The 20254-nt window shown below is 35.1% G+C and overlaps 1 protein-coding gene across 2 annotated transcripts in view; it reads left to right on the forward strand.

The window, feature by feature from the left end:
- LOC109831881 (serine/threonine-protein phosphatase 4 regulatory subunit 3B) overlaps positions 1-20254 on the forward strand; it is a 50629-nt gene that overhangs the window by 2086 nt on the left and 28289 nt on the right. Inside the window, exons 2-20 of one of the 2 annotated variants that reach the window (XM_020399349.1) lie at positions 209-289; positions 926-1025; positions 1107-1191; positions 1271-1320; positions 1391-1456; positions 6326-6405; positions 8446-8526; positions 8818-8917; positions 9013-9090; positions 11254-11321; positions 11394-11462; positions 11553-11630; positions 11707-11802; positions 11936-12006; positions 15834-15911; positions 16018-16111; positions 18197-18295; positions 19289-19506; positions 19601-19715. In XM_020399349.1, the coding sequence (XP_020254938.1) occupies positions 209-289; positions 926-1025; positions 1107-1191; positions 1271-1320; positions 1391-1456; positions 6326-6405; positions 8446-8526; positions 8818-8917; positions 9013-9090; positions 11254-11321; positions 11394-11462; positions 11553-11630; positions 11707-11802; positions 11936-12006; positions 15834-15911; positions 16018-16111; positions 18197-18295; positions 19289-19506; positions 19601-19715 (1707 nt within the window). The remainder of the gene's footprint in view (positions 1-208; positions 290-925; positions 1026-1106; positions 1192-1270; positions 1321-1390; positions 1457-6325; positions 6406-8445; positions 8527-8817; positions 8918-9012; positions 9091-11253; positions 11322-11393; positions 11463-11552; positions 11631-11706; positions 11803-11935; positions 12007-15833; positions 15912-16017; positions 16112-18196; positions 18296-19288; positions 19507-19600; positions 19716-20254) is intronic. The other variant, XM_020399350.1, reaches the window with a different exon arrangement.

A 20254-nucleotide genomic window follows, 5' to 3' on the forward strand; every position in this document is an offset into this window, starting at 1 on the left:
TTCTCCAAATTGGGGTGTAACCTAGGGGAAGGGAATTCCCTTACCTTCCCTTATCTTCTCTCCCCTGTACCCCTTTAACTTCCCCTACCCCCAGTGAAATCCAAATGTGCCCAACTGTTTTCTTCCAATTGTGAATAACCATTTATTTAGTATTATATATTGTGGTGTACATATATGTTAATAACTGACTAATTGAAGCATGTTTCAGCGTGTTAAGGTTTACCGTCTGAATGAAGATGGAAAATGGGAGGACCAAGGAACAGGGCACGTCAGCGTTGATTATTTGGAGGTTCCTTCCAACATTTCCTCTTATTACTATTCGATGAATTCTTACCATTCTAATCTGTGCAAAGGCCTTAACCGAAACATACTTGATAAGAAGCTTGGGATGGTCGTGTTCAAGTAAAGCCAGCGCAAGTTGCAACCTGCAACATGGCTACAGTATTTCTTTTTCCTAATTAAGCCTTTCTGTTTAACCAAATTTGGAGTAGATTTTGTTTTGTTTATCATGTACTTTTAACTTCCATTTTTACCATTTATCATGAAAACATGCAAATATTTATTCTGTTGCAATAGTTAACCATTTTTTTATGTGGATCAACCTTGATCAAGCCTTCTTATCACAAATATGTCTTGCATTATATTGGTTTCTATGCTAGGGGCCAGTTCTTTGCGTGGCATTTACATTGTGTCCACTTCTGGAGATTACAGATAGATTTCCACCTTTTTTTTACTTTCAAGAAAATTATGCTTGTTACTTGCTATGCGATCTTAAGTCATGGTTCTTTGCAGACAACATCTCATGTTTTCATCCTTTGCTGAAGAAGCTTAAACTACTGGATTCAATTTTGCTTTTGTACTATCTTTCTTGAAAAGTTTTTTTTCCCATCAGAATACATCTTTATTATAGTGGATTTCTCTGCAGAGGTCAGAGGAACTTGGTTTACTTGTCATTGATGAAGAAGAGAATGATGCCATACTTGTACATCGCATTTCCTCAGAAGATATTTACAGAAGGCAAGAAGGTGGATGCATCTGTTGTGTTTCAATTTTTTTTATTTTTGTTACTTTAATATTCAGCAGCTGACATTTAGTCACCTTTCTAGACACAATCATCTCTTGGAGAGATCTAGAGCTTTCAACTGAATTGGCCCTTAGCTTTCAAGAAGCCTCAGGATGCTCCTACATTTGGTATTGTTAGCTGTACATTTAACTTCTTTTTCTGACTTGTGCTCCATTAATTTTATTTTTTGTTAATTGCTGTTTCTAGGGATCACATATGTGGAGTACAGAGAAACCTGCATTTTAATACCCTTGGAAGTAAGTATCAAGTTGTTTGCATAGTATATTTATTGCATGTAAATATATATCATGGATAATTTTTTTGTAGGTCTTGATGTTGCTCGTTCTTCGTCAATGGAAGCTATTGAAGCTGCGGGTTCCTTGCAATCAAATGGTACTTATCTGCTATGACCCATAATGAACTCTTTGTTTCTTGCATCTTTTCGAATGTGTGCTGCAATGAAATGTAAACATATCAATGATGGATATGGAAGGATAATTGTAATACAAAAATAATGGACAGAATGCACGTTTGGCATAAATCCTCATAAAACATGAATATAGCAAAATTTCTCAGTAGGTAGTTGTGGCGGATTCAGAAAATTTTTCCTAGAGGGGCGAACAATTAAGTATCTCTTTGCCCAAAAATAAAAATATAATCTTATAAAACTATTATATTGCGTGGTGCAGTTATTGATGTTGCTGACATGGCGGGGGAGACAAAGTGGGATTGGACAGAGATGGAGGGTTGGGAGAACTAGGGCACAAATGTATTGGGATTGGATAAAAAATGGAGATGAGGTTAATGGAAGAATAATGGTTTTGGGTTGGTAATGGGCTAAATTCAAATCAACGGGTTATTTCATTTGAACTAATTGTTACATTCTCTGACAAATGAGCTAAATTCCCGTACTTAAATGGGATCAAAATTTAAATGGGCTACATGATTAGTGGTTGTATAATGGTTGGGATGCATATATTTATAAAATACGAATGGCAAATTGTAAGTTTGGAAGGCTTTAAAATGTAATTTTTCATATTCATAAGGGTGCAATAGCCCTGCTAAGTTTACATATAGATCTGCCCCTAGTCGTAAGATATGATAATCATAGACATCATTGTAGTCCTTTTGCTTTTTCTTTGTTCATTAATGCCTTCAGTTTGATAGTTGAATCTCTTCTTGAATAAGGTTTTCTTGAATATTAACTATCAATGTTTTGGAGCAATCTGGGCGCCCATCTTGGCCAAAGCGATGCTTAGAATGAACGCTTAGGTCATAGGAGCGCCTAGACGAGCATGCGCCACTTATGCCGACAACATCAAGACAAAAATTGGTACATTTGCTCGCTTAGGCATAAAGATAGATGAAGAAAATGAGCCAAGTCTAAACGGATTGGATTGTAACTCTTTATCCAAGCCCATCTTAGGTAAACAACGAATATAGGATTTTGAATCTCCGAGAAAGAATGCTCTTGATGCTAAAACGCGTACATGTCACCTAGGTATCCGTCTAGGTTCTTGGTCCGATGCGTAGAAGCACCTAGTGCTTTCTAAAATATTGTTAACTATGCTATTATATGAGTAGACAACTTCGCTTCTTTCTTTGACTTCATATTTATTAAAGATGCTTGTGCATGTGTATAAATTAAGGACAAAAAGTTGGTCTAATATCTCATGATTGACCATATCAATAGATGATCCACACTCTCATTGTGATCTCTTGGCTAACTTACCTATAGAAATTTATTTAAGTGGCAGTCAAATGAACTTTCAATATTACAAATACTGCTTTAAAATAGATATTTTCAATAGCAACTCCTTTTTTATAACTGCTCTAGGGAATCGATGTTGATCATCCGTTGGGTATTTCATAGTCTAATTTTAAGCCAACTTCTTAGGTAGTTGCCTACAGATGTAAATGTATGCATATCTTTTTATTATTATTGTGTTGTATTTCAAAAAGGAAGAAATTACGATATAAGTCCCTTTGAAAATTGCTTCAAAATATTTAATAGCATTGTCCAGATAGAATGGAAGTGTTCTTGGGTCATAACGGTTATACATTCTAGTTATACTGGAGTTTGATTTCTTTTTTAATCAAATTGACACCACACCTCTCACTTGCATTCATTGTGAAATCACACACCCATACCCACCCACCCACCCACCCACACACACACAAAAGCGCGCACACATTCACACACACACACGAGATCATATGTTTAGTAACTGTAGATGATGCCAGTTTGAAATGTGTGCCTAGGACCTAGACTTACCTACTTAGTTCTTATATGGATATGTAGGATGCGTCATTGGTAGTCTGTATACTCTTATTTTTGTTAGTGAGAATGAAATCAGTGAAGCTAATACATACACAACTTCTCTCTCAGCTCCTCTCTCGGTAATTGTTTATGAAGGCATGTGTATGCATGCATATACGTGCACAAATACACGTTCAAACACAAACAGTATATAGATCAAGTCAAACAGTGTTCATCATCCATGAGTTCGTCCACTATGAATTGTAAAGTGTATCATTACATATATGCGCCTTCGTCTTTCCCGTGGGCTAAATTTGGCGTACTTTTTAAATAATTAATTAAGTTAGAAGCACATGAGGGATGGTATAAATCACATTCTTCTCGCTCTGCATAACATTCAAGTTATAATGTGTGTGCAGGTATACACATTTATTTCTATGTTTATGTTTATGCATGCATGTTTGTGATGAATCAGGATGAGGACAGTGCAAGAAAAGGTTTCATGTTTATGGAACACGACTGTATCACATCATCTAAAACTCCAAATTCCTACATCCACTTTATTGTGGCCATAGTAGTTCATTTGTTCTATCATCGAAAAACTATTTATTTGCAACCATTTGAATCATGGGCTTGAGGTATTTAAACATCATAAAACTTTATTTATGAACATGTTAGGGTATGAAGATGAGTTTGAATGATGTAGATGTTGCATTTTATCATGAAGGTTCTAGCCTTCTAGGGCGGCGTTGGACAAAATTTCCTCCTGTGGTACTTAGCCACCCGTATCCTCATATTATATGAATGAATGAGGAAGGGACTTGAGGTGACATAGATGAGTGGCTTATAACTGATTAGTGGGTTGTCCTGCGGGTGATCTGGGTCACTTATTGCAATCTTACAACAATACAATACAAAGCAATACAACAACAGAATTCTATAGCCTAAATTCTTGGACCGACTACTCTTCTATTCAGTTTTGTTAATTCCTATCTACATAGTTAAATTAATTGTCTAAACATCTAAGTTTACATAGGCATACCTCCAAGCCCTATTTGCTCGATTCATTGTAGTTCCATTAGTCCTTCGTAATGGCTTATTTATTGATTTTTGTTGTATATGTCTAAATCATTTCTGTTGGTCCCCCTCCTTTTATCCTTCTTAGAAGCAACCATTAAATTCCTTCATATCCTATTTCTTAATACGTTGCTGATTAACCATGTTAGCATTCTTTTTGCCCGTCAGTTTATCCACATGTTATTTTAACTGTCCATTCGGGTCTATAAAGCTTTTGAATTTACAACTCCTAAGCAGGCTAAGCATAAATATGTTGGAAATCACATGGTTTGCAGATTTCTTGCAACTCATCATGAGTTTAAGTTCATCTCATTATTGAAAATCGAAAACCATTCCTTTCTAAAATCAGGTCTCTAAATGGGGAATATATCATATTCCTACTTTTTAAAGTTGAATAAGGCAGTGAACAGTCAAGGCGTGGTTTGAGTTTTGGTGAGTTTTCGTTGAGGAACTTAGAATCGCTGACATAAAGCCTCTACAGACAAATATTTCCTTGGAAGCTATATGCACAAGATATATAACTAAATTATATTAAAAAAAAAATGTAAGTTTCTTTGGAGGGTTTTGGAGGGCTTGTTCTCTTATCACCATCTAAACTGCCTAGGACTGATGGAAAACTCCTTCATACATGTTTTCTTTGCCCACAAGGGTGATTGATGGACATCTATCTTTCTGAAGGATCCTGTGCCCCATAGCTGAACCCATTTTTATTGGAAACGATTAGCTAATTATAAGATTATGATATTACATTGATTTGTGCTTTTTTTGTTTATCTTGGAGATGATATCCACACTTTTGCAGTTGCAGAGGCCTAGTAATTGCCTCCTGCACTTTATTTTCAGATGCTATGTTCATGGATACTTCTAATTGGAGCCTGACCCGTGTCATACCCGTACCCAACACCGAAACATCATTGGACGCCCCTTGGACATTTGCATACACTTATTCAAATGTGCACTCAATTATATAATGCATGTTCTAATTTAAAACACTCATCATATACTTGGATGTATATGCTACTCTTCACATGCAATTCTTGAAACCCGTTGGACGTAAGCTGGGTTCAGTTTAACCCTTACCCAATTCAGAACAATGGTTATAAATGGTAATTTTGATTTCAAGTTAAAAAACCAGCAAATTTTTAATTTATAGATCTGTACATATTATAAAAGGAGCATATAAATGTTGTAGTATTGTTTTTCATAGCACGTGTAATGAGAAAATAATACTGTGATTCTCATGTAAATTACTATATATACATGTATGTGTACCCATCTCCCTGTATCCTACCTTTTACAAATTTGCCGTGTCCTGCAGCCGCACCCTTACCTGTATCCACGTAGCTTAGGTTGCTAGGGATGGAAATGTTGTTGTAGGAAGTATTTTGCACTTAGAGCTGTGTAGATGTCTTTGTCCTGGTCTTCAGTTCATCAGGCATCGCACATGCTTTTCTCTTGAGTTTTTCAGTATGAAAATTTTATTGTTGTATGTTTAGATCCCTCCATTTCTGGCCATTGGCTTATAGGAAACAATACCCACTATTGGTTCATATCAATTTGTTATATTGTCATGTCAACACCATTTGGTAGTTGGGTCGAGCTGTCAATTGTCAAGTACTCAACTTTCATGCACATTGATTGGTTCTTTACTACAATGCCAGGTACTGAGATTCTTAGCCATGATACCTTGTGCAACAGTCTTCTTTTTGCCTCTTCTTTCTCTGGGCATATACTAGTAAACCTAATTATCATATGTTCCCCTATTTCTCAAGTGTGAAACTTCTGCAAAACAGTTTTGCAATTTAGTAGTTTGCAGATGTATATTTCATAAATAGATAAAACCCCTTACATTTTTTGGCACTTCTTAAGTTTAGCTTGCAGAGAATCTACAAAATTGGATTTTAGTGTTTTTTGTCACACTTGCAGATGAATCATTTCATGGAGTTAACAATGAACTACGGGAGCTTCCACCTGTTGAGCTATCCGCTCTCCCTTTGATATTAAAGGTGATCTTCATAATAATCTACAATTGCAAGATATGATCATATCCAGTATGTTGCTTCCTGATTTATTTTAATAAAATTTTAGTCTAATTTATATTAAGACCGATGTTTACTGAACTGATCTTTTATCATTGCCTATATCTGTGCTTGTTATGTATTGCCTGATAAAATTGATACTTCCAGTTCTTAACAGAGGTACAATATTTGCAAATTTAAATTGAGTTTAAAGAGTTACAGTTCTTCCATAGCTATCTCACAGATATCCCTTAATTTACCATGCCAATAGTATTTTTTTCTTTTCTATTGTCTAATTCAATAGTTCAATATCTAGTAATGAAGCTGGTTAGTCTAGTGCCAATTAGGTTCCTACATTAACCTTAGATGTTGCATTTTTTAGTTCATTGCAGGCCAAGCAGTTGAAAAATGACGATCATGAGCTATCTTGTGTATCTAATCTTTGTTTATTTTCACAAGCTATTGTTCTGAGTATGGCATGCTGACATATAGTTGTAGCAGGCTAATTAGTGGGTAGATATATGTTATCAACTTACCCTATGATCTTTGTTGTGGCTTCTTGCTTTCCTGTGCCTTCCTTTCTCTTCTTTGTCTTCCTATTCATCTTTTCCTACTGTATTCCTCTTTGCCTCACAGTAAATTATCTCAAGCTTGAACCCCCATTTCATTTTCTTTTCTCTTATTCTTGTTCTTACTCTTTTCTCTCTCTCTCTAAACATCTGATTCAGTGATACTATGTAGAAAACATTTTTATATGTTACCACAATAAGTAGCAAAATTTATTATACATATAGCTTGTATATATTATCTATACATCTACAACCACGCCATAGCGCGTGCCCATAAACCCTACATGGACATAATATATTCAAGCACAAGCATGCACATGCCTGTATGGAAGTGCATTTATTAAATTTATGTACAGTGACAAAAGGATGGGATCCCTGGCAATTGCCCCTTCAGTCCTAACAAATTTTTTTATTTACATAACTTTTAGTCAAACTTTCCTGAATTCTTCTCTGCTTCTTTGACCTTTTTCCATTTGATATTCTCATTGGCCTTTCTGTTTTTAATGAAAAAGTTCATTCTCTGGACATACAACAAATCATCAAGAGGAAGCAGAAGTTATGCATATGGAAAGGAGTATTATACAAAGTCATGTTGTGACCACCAACAAATTCTCTTCATGAAAAGTCTCATACACTATAATTGTTAAGTAAATTATACCCCTTCCAACCCTATTATAGAGCTACACTGTTGCGCATGTTTGTGAGGTGCTTTTACATATCTGTGAAATGATAATGGCAGTCTTTACTGATTTTGATCCTGACCGAGTACACATCAATTGCCATCTTACAACCATAAATTTATGTTCTTGATATAACAATACCGTAGAAGTAAAGCCTTTTCAAGTTAGGAAGAGGTCTTGCCTTTGAATCCTGTTCATTCTACAACTACGTTGTTTTCACGAAAGTGGAAAGAGGGAAACAACAAAAGAATTATTTTCTTGGGTTTGCCGCTCCTCTTCATAGGCCTTGATGTCTTCATTTCAGAAGATTTTCACCTATTGTTTTCCAGGCTTGCCATCCCGTTCTCAGTTATCTGCTGAACATATTCCGCAGACTTATTACCTTTCAAGGTTCCTGCATGTTTTACGAACCATGCTAGATTTGAGATCTCAGCTCAAGTCATTGCTGTTAACGGTATTTGCATTAATTAGATTTGCAAAGAAGATTAAGAATAATGCATTAATTAGGTTTTCAATTAAGTAAATCCTTCACATGATCTTAAATTTAAAAGATAACACCTATTTCCCATTACGATAATTAATCATTAATTATTATTCCTTTTCAAGATATTTGGTTTCAAGTTTTATATTTATATTGCCTTTCTTCTCTGTATTCTTGGAATATCTAAAAAAAAGTTAAAAATTAGAACTTCAATGCATGCACTTATGTGTTTATCTCTGGTTGTTTGATTGAATTTCCTTTTCTTATAATTCTTAAATTTGAGTCCTGAATTACTTAGGTAATTCATTTTTGTTTGCAGAATGTGGTAGAATGTGGTATTACAGATCAAATGCGTGCCGCAGAGCTAATTTTGCAAGATGTAAGCTGTTCTTTGCTTCTGTGATTTTAAGTGGAAAAGTTATATTGTACTTTGATTGGAATACCCATCTAGGAATAGTTCTTCGCCTAATTCTTAATCTATTCCGTCTCCTCGGCAAAAGTTTCTTTTTTAGGATCATATCCATGTAAAGATTCTGTCTGTCAAGTATCTTGTGCATGCCAGTGCAGCTACAGACACGAATTCAAGGGATTCCAATGGGTATCCATGCAGTGTATAATTGAGTTTCTTTTATTCAAAGTTAATAACTCTAGATTTATCTGTTTGCTGCAGCAAGAATTTTTCACGAAGCTTATGAACCTATTTAGGATGTGTGAAGACTTGGAAAACATGGAGGACCTTCATATGATATTCAGATTGGTTAGAGGGATAAGTAAGTGTTTATATTTCTTACTCTGCTGTTCTTTCATTACACTTGGTTATCCAGTTGAATTTTAACATCGTTCATTTGTTTTTGTTTTTGTGCAGTTTTACTTAACAACCCACAGATCTTTGATAAAATTTTTGGGGAGGAGTATATTTTGGATATTATTGGTTGCCTTGAGTGTAGGTTCATTTCATTTCACACATTCATTTTGCTGCAGAGTTGGTTCCTGAATATTTAACCTAGAAATCTTCATGCAAATTTGGGCATTGCTTGTTAGCTTACTGAATTTATAGAATGTCCATAATCATTTGTGCCATTTCATATTTTTTTATTTGTTTAACTGCAGTCCGGTTTGTAAATATTTCCCCACGTTATTCGGTTCATTCAGTTTCAGATTCAGCTGGTATATTGTTCTGATGTTGCTGGGTTTTGACTAGTGATCTAGGACTCCCTTAGCATAATAATATTGGAAGCTGTAACTTGTTGAAAATATTAGTATATCTCAAACAAAAGTCTGCAGTATCTTATTTGACTTGTTAATTTCTGGAGTTTCATAGTATAAAAAGAGTTGCCGCCTGTGAGGATCTTGTTTTGCGCCTCAGATAGCACTGTATTGGTCTGAAACTGCTTAAGCCAACCCTAGCAGAGTATTTGTGAGTTCTGTCCATGCAAAGTTTTGCATGGAAGGGAGAGTAATTTTTGCTTAAGGGGACTTGTGAAATTGAAGATGTAGTTTGAACATGAGATCCACACACTTTAATTATAACTATATTTTATATGCATTAGTGTAGACATTATGCCACTTCAAAATGACTCAGGCTGGGGTCATATGGATAATATTTGTACCAAGGGACCATTATCACTTGAAATATATTCCTGATTTACGGTCTTATATTCTCTTTTTAACTTCCCTGTGTGTTTTCTGGTGACAACTTACTGATATTTACCTTTTCAGCCTTAGACTTTTAAGTTTTTGCATTCATTTGGAGTTATTCCAAGAGAAGAATATTGGCAAAGAACTAGACCCATGGCAGACATTGCTTTTAATGGAGAATGTAATTTAAGAGCTTTGAGGTCCAAATGTCATTTGTTTATTCTGTTATTTTATTTTATTTGGTTTCTTTGAAAGTTGAGAAATAATTAGTTTATGAAAGCCAATCAAACTCTAAACTTAGCCAAACCTTTGTACAAAAAAAGAGTGTAGCTGAAATGAAAATTTAACGATGTACAAGTGGATATACACTAAGTGATAGGATAAGAAATGAGTGTATTCGTAGAAAGTTAGAAGTTTCTCTTGTCGAGGTGAACTGAGAGAGAATCAAGTTAGAAGTATGCTTATGTTTAGGTTAGTAAAATGAGAATATGCTATGTTTTGGTTAGATAAAATGAGAATATGCTTATGTTTATTCCTTGAGGGCGTGTCCTGTGTGGTTGGTCATTTTGGTATTATTCCTCAAAGCAGTTTCACACACAGTGTATCGTTTCGCCAGAGTGAAACTATGCTATCATGGTGGTATTGTTCTGCCCTTTGTTCAATTAATTTATCGAAAGATGTAGGAATACATTGGTGTCAAGTAAATTGTTTAAATAGGAAAACCCTCTCGAAAGGACTGATATAAATAAGAGCTAACCATCAAAGAAGAAAGTGACTACCTGAAGGGGATTTAAAGGTCTCACTTCTTAATTTGAGGCGAAAAGCATGGGAAGGCGAAAAATAAGTTCCTTCAAGTTAATTGCTTATTTCATTTCCTAACATATTATCTTTATGTCAGAATTAACTTTTTATTTGATTTTGAATCTTTCTGTGCTTTCATAATTTCATTTCGTTAAGTATTGCCCTTCTGTCAAAGGTTAAATTATTATTTGATCTGGAATATGTCTGCTCTTGCATAATTTTATTCCACTACACTACATTCATGTCAAAGATCAAAATATTATTTGGTTTCAGATCTTTTTTTGCTTGCACGTTACCTTTGTGTCAATGATTAAATTATTGTTTGTTTTTTAAATATTTCTGTTCTTATGTCATACATGAATACAAATAACCCTTCTGCTACATTTTCTTTCAGTCTACTACAATTTCTCGGAAATATATTGCTAATAAGCCAGATCTTTACTGCATGAAAGCATCTATATAGGTCAAGTTATTCTTCAAGTAGAATACATCACGAATTGTTGATTTTCTGAGCAAGTATAAATTTGTTGAATTTCCATGCATCACGGCTGTCTTGTTTAACTGTAGAGTTTGTCTTCATATTGTTTATGTGACAATATCTTTCTTGTTTTCCCAGTTTCATAATTAATGATTGACAATCGGTATATGCTCTCTGAATGTTGTATAGATGATCCGGATGTCCCTAGTGTTCAACATCATCGTGCTTTTCTGAAGGAGCATGTGGTTTTCAAGGAGGTATTTTTGGAAACTGCTTTTTAACTAGAACAATCATGATGTTTGATTGCTCAAGCTTTGTCCTTTGTGCAGGCCATCCCCATCAAAGATTCTTCAGTACTGTCAAAGATACATCAAACATATAGACTTGGTTATATAAAGGTCTGGAATACGGTATCTGAAATTTTAATCACACAATTCGTTGCATATCATTGCATATCTTATCTCTTATTATTTCTGCATAAATTTTAGGATGTGATTTTACCAAGAGTATTGGATGAAGCAACAATGACAAGTCTTAATTCCATTATCCATGCAAATAATGGTGTTGTAAGGATCTTTACTTTTTTACTAATTTCTTTTTAAATTTGGAATTTATCTCTTTTAACATTTGAGTTTTTGCTAGGTTATTCAATTGTTAAAGGACGACACATCGTTTATCCAAGAACTATTTGCAAGGATGCGATCATCCTCCACTTCTCCAGAATCCAAAAGGAATTTGGTAATAACTTCAATGTTAAATTCTTTGCTTACTTTGGTTTATAATACAAATTTGCATCAAAATCCTTTATCTTTTTTACTTTTATCTGTTTTTTTTATGATTCGTTTTTTCCCCATTAAAAATTCACGTGCAGGTTTTATTCTTGCACGAGTTTTGTTCGCTAAGTAAGAGCTTGCAATTGGTCCAACAATTACGGTTGTTTCGGTAAGTGAAATGTCTGCTTATTTATGTTTTGACTTCTGGTTCTTCTGTGTTTGAAGCAACTGTTATCACTTGCAGCAAGTCAGATAGTAGTACATTCTTGTCTAAGAAGCCATTTGAATTACAAGGAAATTAATAACGTATTGTGGAATTTTGAAGTGTTAGAATTATAAAGGAAGCCAGAAATTAATAGAGGGGATAAGAATAAGGATTCAGTGTCTTTCTCGATGTTAATAGTCATCTGTTTTTAGACTTTCCCAGAGTAGCTTATGTTGGTCAACTAAGCATCTAGTCTCACAACTCACAGTTGTCTTTTAAAAATAATTACAAATAAAAGGTTCATTTGACCACCTTTTACATAGTTGAGATGATTGGAATTTGCTACAAGACGAGCACTGAGCTGAATGTTTTTGCTCATAGAGGTTCTATATTCTCAATTTACAGATATAGTTGTTTACTTCTTTGGGTTGCTAGCATCAGAGTAGAATGGCCTCGGGGGACTATGTTGAAATTGCAAGGGGCTCTAAATTTTCTGATATTTATTTGTAACATTAAGTTCTTTTCCCTCTGATATTATTTCTACAGACAGGCGTGATACAAGTACTTTTAATTAAGGCAAACTGGTAACTAATATAGCTGTAACTTCTGGCAGTAAGTTAAATTTCGCGGGTTTCAAAATTATATAAATACATATGAACCCAAATTTAATCTGCACCTTTCTCTGGAAGACTTTTTTTTGTTGCATGTATTGTGTTTGTCTCTCTTTGTGGCTTGCACGTGTTTGTGTTGTGTTTTGTTGGTGTGTGCTTTTTTTTAAAGGGTGAGTGTTGGATGCTTTTTGGGGGTTTGGGGGGGGGGGGGGGTTGCCTTGTGTTAACTGTGAATGGTTCTTGCCAAACTTTTTGGAAATAACTATAAGTTGCACAGATTCTAATTATGCTTCAATGTCGACGAATAAAGTCGAACCACACCCAATGTAAGGCATTAAATATCGGTACCTATTTGCTATTGGAAGATCTCTATTTGGTTAATTCTATATCATAAAAACTGGATGCATGTGCTACAATTTGGCCTTTAACAGTGAAACACAGTGTATGAAGAGATTCTTTGATAAGTAATAACTCATATTCTAAAGGTGTATGAAGAGATTCTTTGATAAGTGATGAGTGATAACTCATATTCTAAAGGTGTTAGACTCGGGGTTGAATGAGTAGCCTGAATCAAATTGCTTGCCTTTCCGTAGGTGCATAAAGGCATTTCTTTCCTTCTTCGTGGAAGTTCTTTAGTTATTCTTGCCATGCATCTGGACCCTATATTCGATAAACCTGTATTTTATCTCTTAAGAGTGCCTTATTTGCACTAGAAGACCTTGAAATCAATAGCAACTAATTTTCTGTCAGCAGTGCCTACGAATTTGTTCATTTCCAACTGTTTCATTTGTTGCATTTTAATTCTCTACCTGTCCAGTCTCACCAGCCACATACTGGTTGGTCAGCTAGAAGCTCACTTGCAAAAGTTGATTTTGTCCTTGTTAGCCGCTTTTTGTTGCATTTTTGACTTGACTTAGTGCTGGTGCATTACTTTTTCACGGTATTCTTGCTTGATATTTATGCTTAGTGGTTTATTTAGATCATTCTTTGGAATCATTATGCAGGCCATCTTGTCTCGTTAGTTCACCTTGATGTATGTCACAGTGATGTTTCCCTGATTCTATCTATTCCTTCCTTTTGATTGTTTCACTTTTTATTCGTTAATCAATTTGTTGTTTTTGTTAAGCTCTTCCTGGGGTTTGACGAAAATGCTACCCCTTAATTTACACCTGAACATCAAATGTGCATGTCTTGGTCTTGTCTTAGTTGAGATGATTGCAAACGAGTGATTTCTTGAAGTAGAAATAAGATATAAATATTGGAAGACACTCTAGGATCTAAGGAATTTTGAACTAGCAAGATGAAAATAATCATAGAGCACAACTATATAAAGGTAGAGATGTAAAGGCAGTGTTCGTATCCACTAGGATGCTATTGGAGTTACTATTCTCATATATCATCATTCCACATAATGATGACACTGATAAATTCCCTTGGTGTGTCTTGTGTCACAAAATTCTCATGATTTGTGGATCGAAGTATTGGGCAATTAAGAATACACATGAAAAGGAGGATAATCTGAAATAAGTATATCTAGATGTACAAATGGCACTGAAGGAAAAAGAAGATAGAATAAGAAGAGTAACTGTAGGAAGTTTAGAGGTGGCGTAAGCTAATACAAGAGCAAAATGCTTGAGGTGATTTTTGTTTGAGATTCAACAGTGTCCCAGATAGAAAGGGACATGATTATACTTGCAGTTGTCATGATAGAACTGGGATAAGACCGAAACCAACATCAAATGATGAGGAAAGGGTTCTCATCACCGACCCCAAAATTTTGGATAAAGGATTTCCTTTTGTTGGTGTGACATTAAGACGGTATAAATTTCCTTGCTATTTCATGTAAGGTGCTATATTTGGGTGACATACTTCTGTGTGGGCAATGTAGGCATGTACTTGTCTTTGATGTTTGTCACTTTCTTGACTTTCTTAGTTAACACGAAGAACTCTGATACATAGAAGTTTCTCTCCAACTTTAGGAGTCTCCGTATAGAATGAATGGCTGAGGGATATAAAGTGGAAAGAGAGCATAAGGATTAAATGGAATGGGTAAGTGAAGGATGAAGCAATGGTTTGGTGTGGTGTGGTTGTGGAAAGAGAGGGTGGGTGGATGGACTGGCATATCAGATCTTGCAGAGTAGAGGATACACAACTTGGAGCACATGGAAAGACTGGGATGTTCCTTGCAAGGTTTTAAATATTGGATGTTGGGAATATGTCGGATGGTCAAAATCCATATTAGATTGCAGAAATCTGGAAACTATTGGGGATGTGTAGTAAATATTGGAGTGCCAAATTGGATGACATGCATGTATAATATAATATCCTAAAATGAAATCTAGAAGACAACTAACAAGTAACAACATCAATTTAACTTCCATCTTAATTGTTGAAGCATGTACAATCACTTCTGTATATAATAGTTCTCTATTCTTGTATTATATTGCAGATTGGTAGGTGGGTTAATAACATTCTTGAAGCTCAAAGCAAAAGCTCAACTGAAACTTTTAAACATTAACAGTGAAAGAAGCATGATGTATTACAAAATTACTTGCTTTTGTTTTATATAATTTGTTCATATATGCATGTGACCTTTTAGTGATATAAACCCAAACTTAAAAATTGCAATCTGAAAAAGGAGGGGGTAGGTGGGTCTGTCGCATTTCAGGCCACAGTAGCAGTCATAGTTTCCAATATGTGAACCGATATATCCCCGATATTGGGTCAAAACCGCCATAGATATGAAAGATGAGCTTTCCTTGTGGTAAGCTCCCAAATCCATCATATAGTCCGCCATGTCCTTCATGGCAGCTGCAATTTAAAACACTAGTTGGCATATTTAAGTCCAAAGAGAGAGAGAGAGAAGGGATGTAAAAGAAATTTATAAAAAAAAATCATCCGTATTGTCTTGGTACCCTGGTAAGCTATATTAGCACATGGTCACTTGGGTAAATGCTTAAGCAACTAGAAGAGAAATGTACAAAGCGAGAAATTTAGAACTTAGAAAAGCTGTTGGTGTAGGCATGCTAACCAAATAAACAAACAAAACATGATTCTAATTAGTGTGTGTTGAATCTGTCAACTTGCACATTGCAATTTTCTTAATCATTGTTTTTCTTAATTATTTACACTATTTGTTCTGTTAATTCTTACAGTTTAATACAACTCTACTTGTTACAGGGATCTTGCAAGTGAAGGGATATTTGACATCATAACTGACATGTTGCAGAGCCAGGATATAAAGCTTTTAACTACGGGGTAATTGGTATTCCTACATTTTCCATATTTTCCACTAATTATTTTTAAAAATTGTAATGCTCCTTTCTGTGGGCTTCACTACTAATGATATGTTGACATAATGCAGGACAGAAATACTCATCCTTTTTCTTAATCAAGACCCAAACCTTTTGAGATCATACGTTATTCAACAAGAAGGGAATTCCCTTCTTAGATTTTTGGTAAGCAAGCTAACAAATAATTGAGTTGGTTAAATATGGTTGTTTCTTACTTTGATCTATATAGTTGAGGGACTTAATGATTTTAGTGCAAGCAAGATTCCGTTGTGTTCCCTATGTTGCAGTTTAGATTGTTTGTCGACTAGTGCATCCTTTATTTTAACAAAGTAGAATCCCAGTTGTTGCTACCAAAGCACTTGAATATTTATGTCAATGCCTAAGTTAGAATAGACTATTCCATTTTAGTCATTCTTATTTGCTAGGACCTAGATTCAAGCTTAACCGAGTTGAATGCATGGACAGGGTCCCAACACTTTTAAAGCATTATTTTCATGTCAGTACTGTTGGCTGACCATCTTTTAGTACAGACTACTGCTAGGTTTACTTGGTATGATGCATTTTAGCTCACGGTTTATCGGCTAAGCTTTGTCCATAATGGTTGTCTACATGGTACAAGAGCAGTGGGATCAAGAGGTTCTGCAGTTAAATCGCATATTCAAATATCATGTTGAGAAGCACCTTTTTAACTTGGATGATTCATCCACAAGCATTTTAAGGCATGCAATTCATGTTGAATGGCTTGGATCATCCATAGGGATTGTCAACCATGCACCCCGCTCATGATCGGTTGATCAGCATCAACAGATGAACCCGATACACATTCATGAATCATGGAATGCATGTATCCATTAAGTTGAAATAAGGAAAAATAAAAAAGAAGACAATAAGGCAAGTAGTGAAAAGGAAGTAGAGAAGAGAAAGGGAGGACGGAACATGGGGAGGAAAAGATAGATTAGGCAATGGCATATCAAGCAAACAAAAAAGGAAGAAGAATTATATTTCAAAGGAAGAAAATTTTAAGGCAATTAGCAGGGTACTAGTGAAATAGAAAAATTAAACACGGGAAAGAGAAGAACTATAGAAATTGATAAACTAGAATCCTTTATTCTTATCAATTGTTGATGCCGTTGGATTGGATCTAGGACAATAGTTTGCGACTTCACAATCAATGTTAGTAGTAGTGGAAACAATATCAAAAAGGGGAAACAGGAGGAAGGAGTGAAGGATGTAGACAATAAATCTCAAAAAGAAGGAAGAAGTGGAGGGGGTAGGCAAAATATTTTTGGGGAAAGAGAAGAAAGAGAATGATGAAACAATGATAAAAGAGTGTGCAAAAGAGGAGGAACGAGAGGATGCAGTTGAAACTGCAGTAGAAAAGTAAGGCCTGCTTGGGAAAATCGAGGCACCCTAAGGCACAAGGTGCATCACACTTCTCGCTCGCTGTATGCACCCCATATTTCGTGTAGTAGCTGTAGCTTGGAGTACCTGATGACTGAGGCGACTGCCGTGGAGCGGCCGCAACAACACAGCTTGGGATGTAGTTCTATTTTTTACTTTATTCTTGTTTTCGTCGTAGAATAACAAAGTGGATATCACTTTCCCCCTTATTATGAGAAAAATTTCTTTTAGTTGCATTGTATCCATTCTTCTAGAAAAATGTCTTTAATTGTGCTGAGAAGAATTTATTCAAAATTACTATTCAACTCACTGGAAAAATCATGAATTAAATGTAACATTTAGACGGTTCCTTTATGCCTATGTTGCATAAACTCAGATATGCTGTCATAGAAGCGACACTTCCCATTTGTTAATTCTTGAAAGTGCACAAACTGTAAGTATTCTTTTCAGTATGTCTGTCCAGCAAGCCATACCTTTACAGTGGAACTTCCTGTGCTAATAACTACCCATTGGTATTCTTGATAGTGCACACAACTACAAGTATCCTTTTCAATACGTCTGTCCAGCAAGCTATGCCTTTACAATAGAATTGCCTGTGTTATATAACTACCTCTACAAGAATGTAGAACATCCTAGTCATAATCCGGGTTATTGCAGTGCGTACCTCTAGGCATATGCATGACTATGCATTAGAAAAGTGCAAGGGAATTTTTGTACACCAATAAATGTGGGAATGTTATGTTTATCTCTGAATGGTGGAGTAAATGTATATAGATAGTACTTCCTTTTCATATTATTGGCCTATATTTCTTTCCTGTTCGTCAACTTATTTAAGGATGGATTTTGCAGGTCAAAGGTATGATAACTGATTTTGGGGAGGACATGCATTGTCAGTTTCTGGAAATCATTCGCATACTGGTTGACTCATATACGATGACTGGGTCACAGGTTGAGTTTAATAAATTTTGCACTGGTTGGTTCTTTATGTTTTGTATGCTTAACTACTTTTTGTATTTTGCTTAAGGGTTAATTTTTGGAACCCCCCTCGACTGTGGGACTTGTCTCTTAGAAAACCCGCCTCAGCTATTTTATCTTTACAAAGCCCTTCTCAAATTTGAGGGTGTTGTAGATAACCCCTCAACTTTTAAAATATGATTAAAGCCCCCTTAACCATAGGGTGTATCACAAAACCCCCTTTATCTTTCTATTTTGTTAATAACCCCCCTAATACTATTAGCTTGAAATATAAAATGACTAAAATACCTTGGTTGAAAAAAATTCATGAGTTTAAGACAATCAAAATATTAGACTTCGGTTTGATGGGTTTTTATGAGGAAATTAATATTAAAAAAATTTAAAAGTTTTAATTGTTTCAAACCTTATAAGGCATGGGCAAGCAGAAAATAAAAGAAGGTTAATGTTTCAAAAAGAAAAAAAATTAGATTTGCACGTAAACCTAACAATGAAGATGGAGGAATAAAAAGAGGGGGAGGGGGAATAAAATAAAATTTATTTTTAACCTTTTTTTTTAAAACTGAACACTATGGTAACACAATTTAATGTCTGAGGGGGTACTATGGTCATTTTAAATCATTTGTTCCTTTAGATTTAAGTTATATTAGTTTAGGGGGTTAAGTGAGAAAAGTTCAGGGGGGACAAGTAATATTTTGAAAGTTGTGGGGAGTTATCAACAACAACTCCATAATTGAGGGTGGTTTTCTAGAGTTAAAATAGTTGAGGGGAGTTTTCTAAAATTAACACTTTGTTTAATTTTATTATAAATAAAATCTGCTGTTGCATGTGAGCTAATCAGCATCTTATTGATTTGAAATTGATATGTAAGGGATATTACATCTTTTTGCCTCAAGCTAGTACTTCAAGTTATAGTTTTCAATCATTGGTATCAACTGGCTTGTTGATTGTTTACTTTATTTCTTACAGAAGGACACAATTATAGAGATTTTTTATGAACGGCATCTAAACGAACTGGTTGATGTGATAGCATCATCTTGTCCTCCAAAAAGTCGTTCTCAAGCTGTTAGAAAATCATCTGGTTCGGGTTCAAGAGACAGATCTGCTGCTGCACCAAAACCTGAAATTATATCTAACATCTGTGAGCTTCTGTGTTTTTGTGTGCTCCATCATCCTTACAAGATAAAGTGAGTTTATTTTGTATCAATTGCTTGTTATTGTGGATCAAACACTGCCAATCTCCTCACTCTTAACATGTTTCTGTTTTTCTTGTCATTTTAGGTGCAATTTTCTTATGAATAATGCTATTGAGAAGGTCCTCTATTTAACTCGCCGTAGAGAAAAGTTTTTGGTTGTGGCAGCTGTTCGTTTTATGCGAACTATTATCTCTCGCAATGTAAGTTATTTGGTTATTCACTGGGTGGGATAGTTATGATGAAAAGATTGTATATTTTTTTTTTTGTCAGACAAGCCCCCCTGTAACCATTACATAAACGAATCAGGAAAAAGGAGATTAGGTCGTGTTTTAGGTCCTAATGCTAAAATCATAACAGGTCTTGTAAGACCAGGTGAATTCGATGTATTCTCTTGCAGTCTTCACGTTATAACCTTCAGCCACCTATGGGATTCAAAAATGTCATGGGTAAAATAGTCCTTTTAGTACCATGATATCAGATGCATGTGGGTGTAATGTGTATTAGAAGCTATTTTGGTAGCTGAGATTGCTAGTTTGGATATGGCTTAATTGTGGATACACCCCCAATAGTTCTATTGGTGTGAATAGACTCCCTTTACTATTTGCCCAAGTGCGAGCAGAACCCATCAGGAACTTGTTTACTCTTATATTTGTTTGGAGGACTATCTGCACTAATAGAACTAGAGTGGATCTGCCTGTCTCTAGAAATGTTTTTTTGACTTTTTTTAAGAGAAAAAATT

Source organism: Asparagus officinalis, chromosome 2 (assembly GCF_001876935.1).
Source record: "Asparagus officinalis chromosome 2, Aspof.V1, whole genome shotgun sequence".
NCBI lineage: Eukaryota > Viridiplantae > Streptophyta > Magnoliopsida > Asparagales > Asparagaceae > Asparagus > Asparagus officinalis.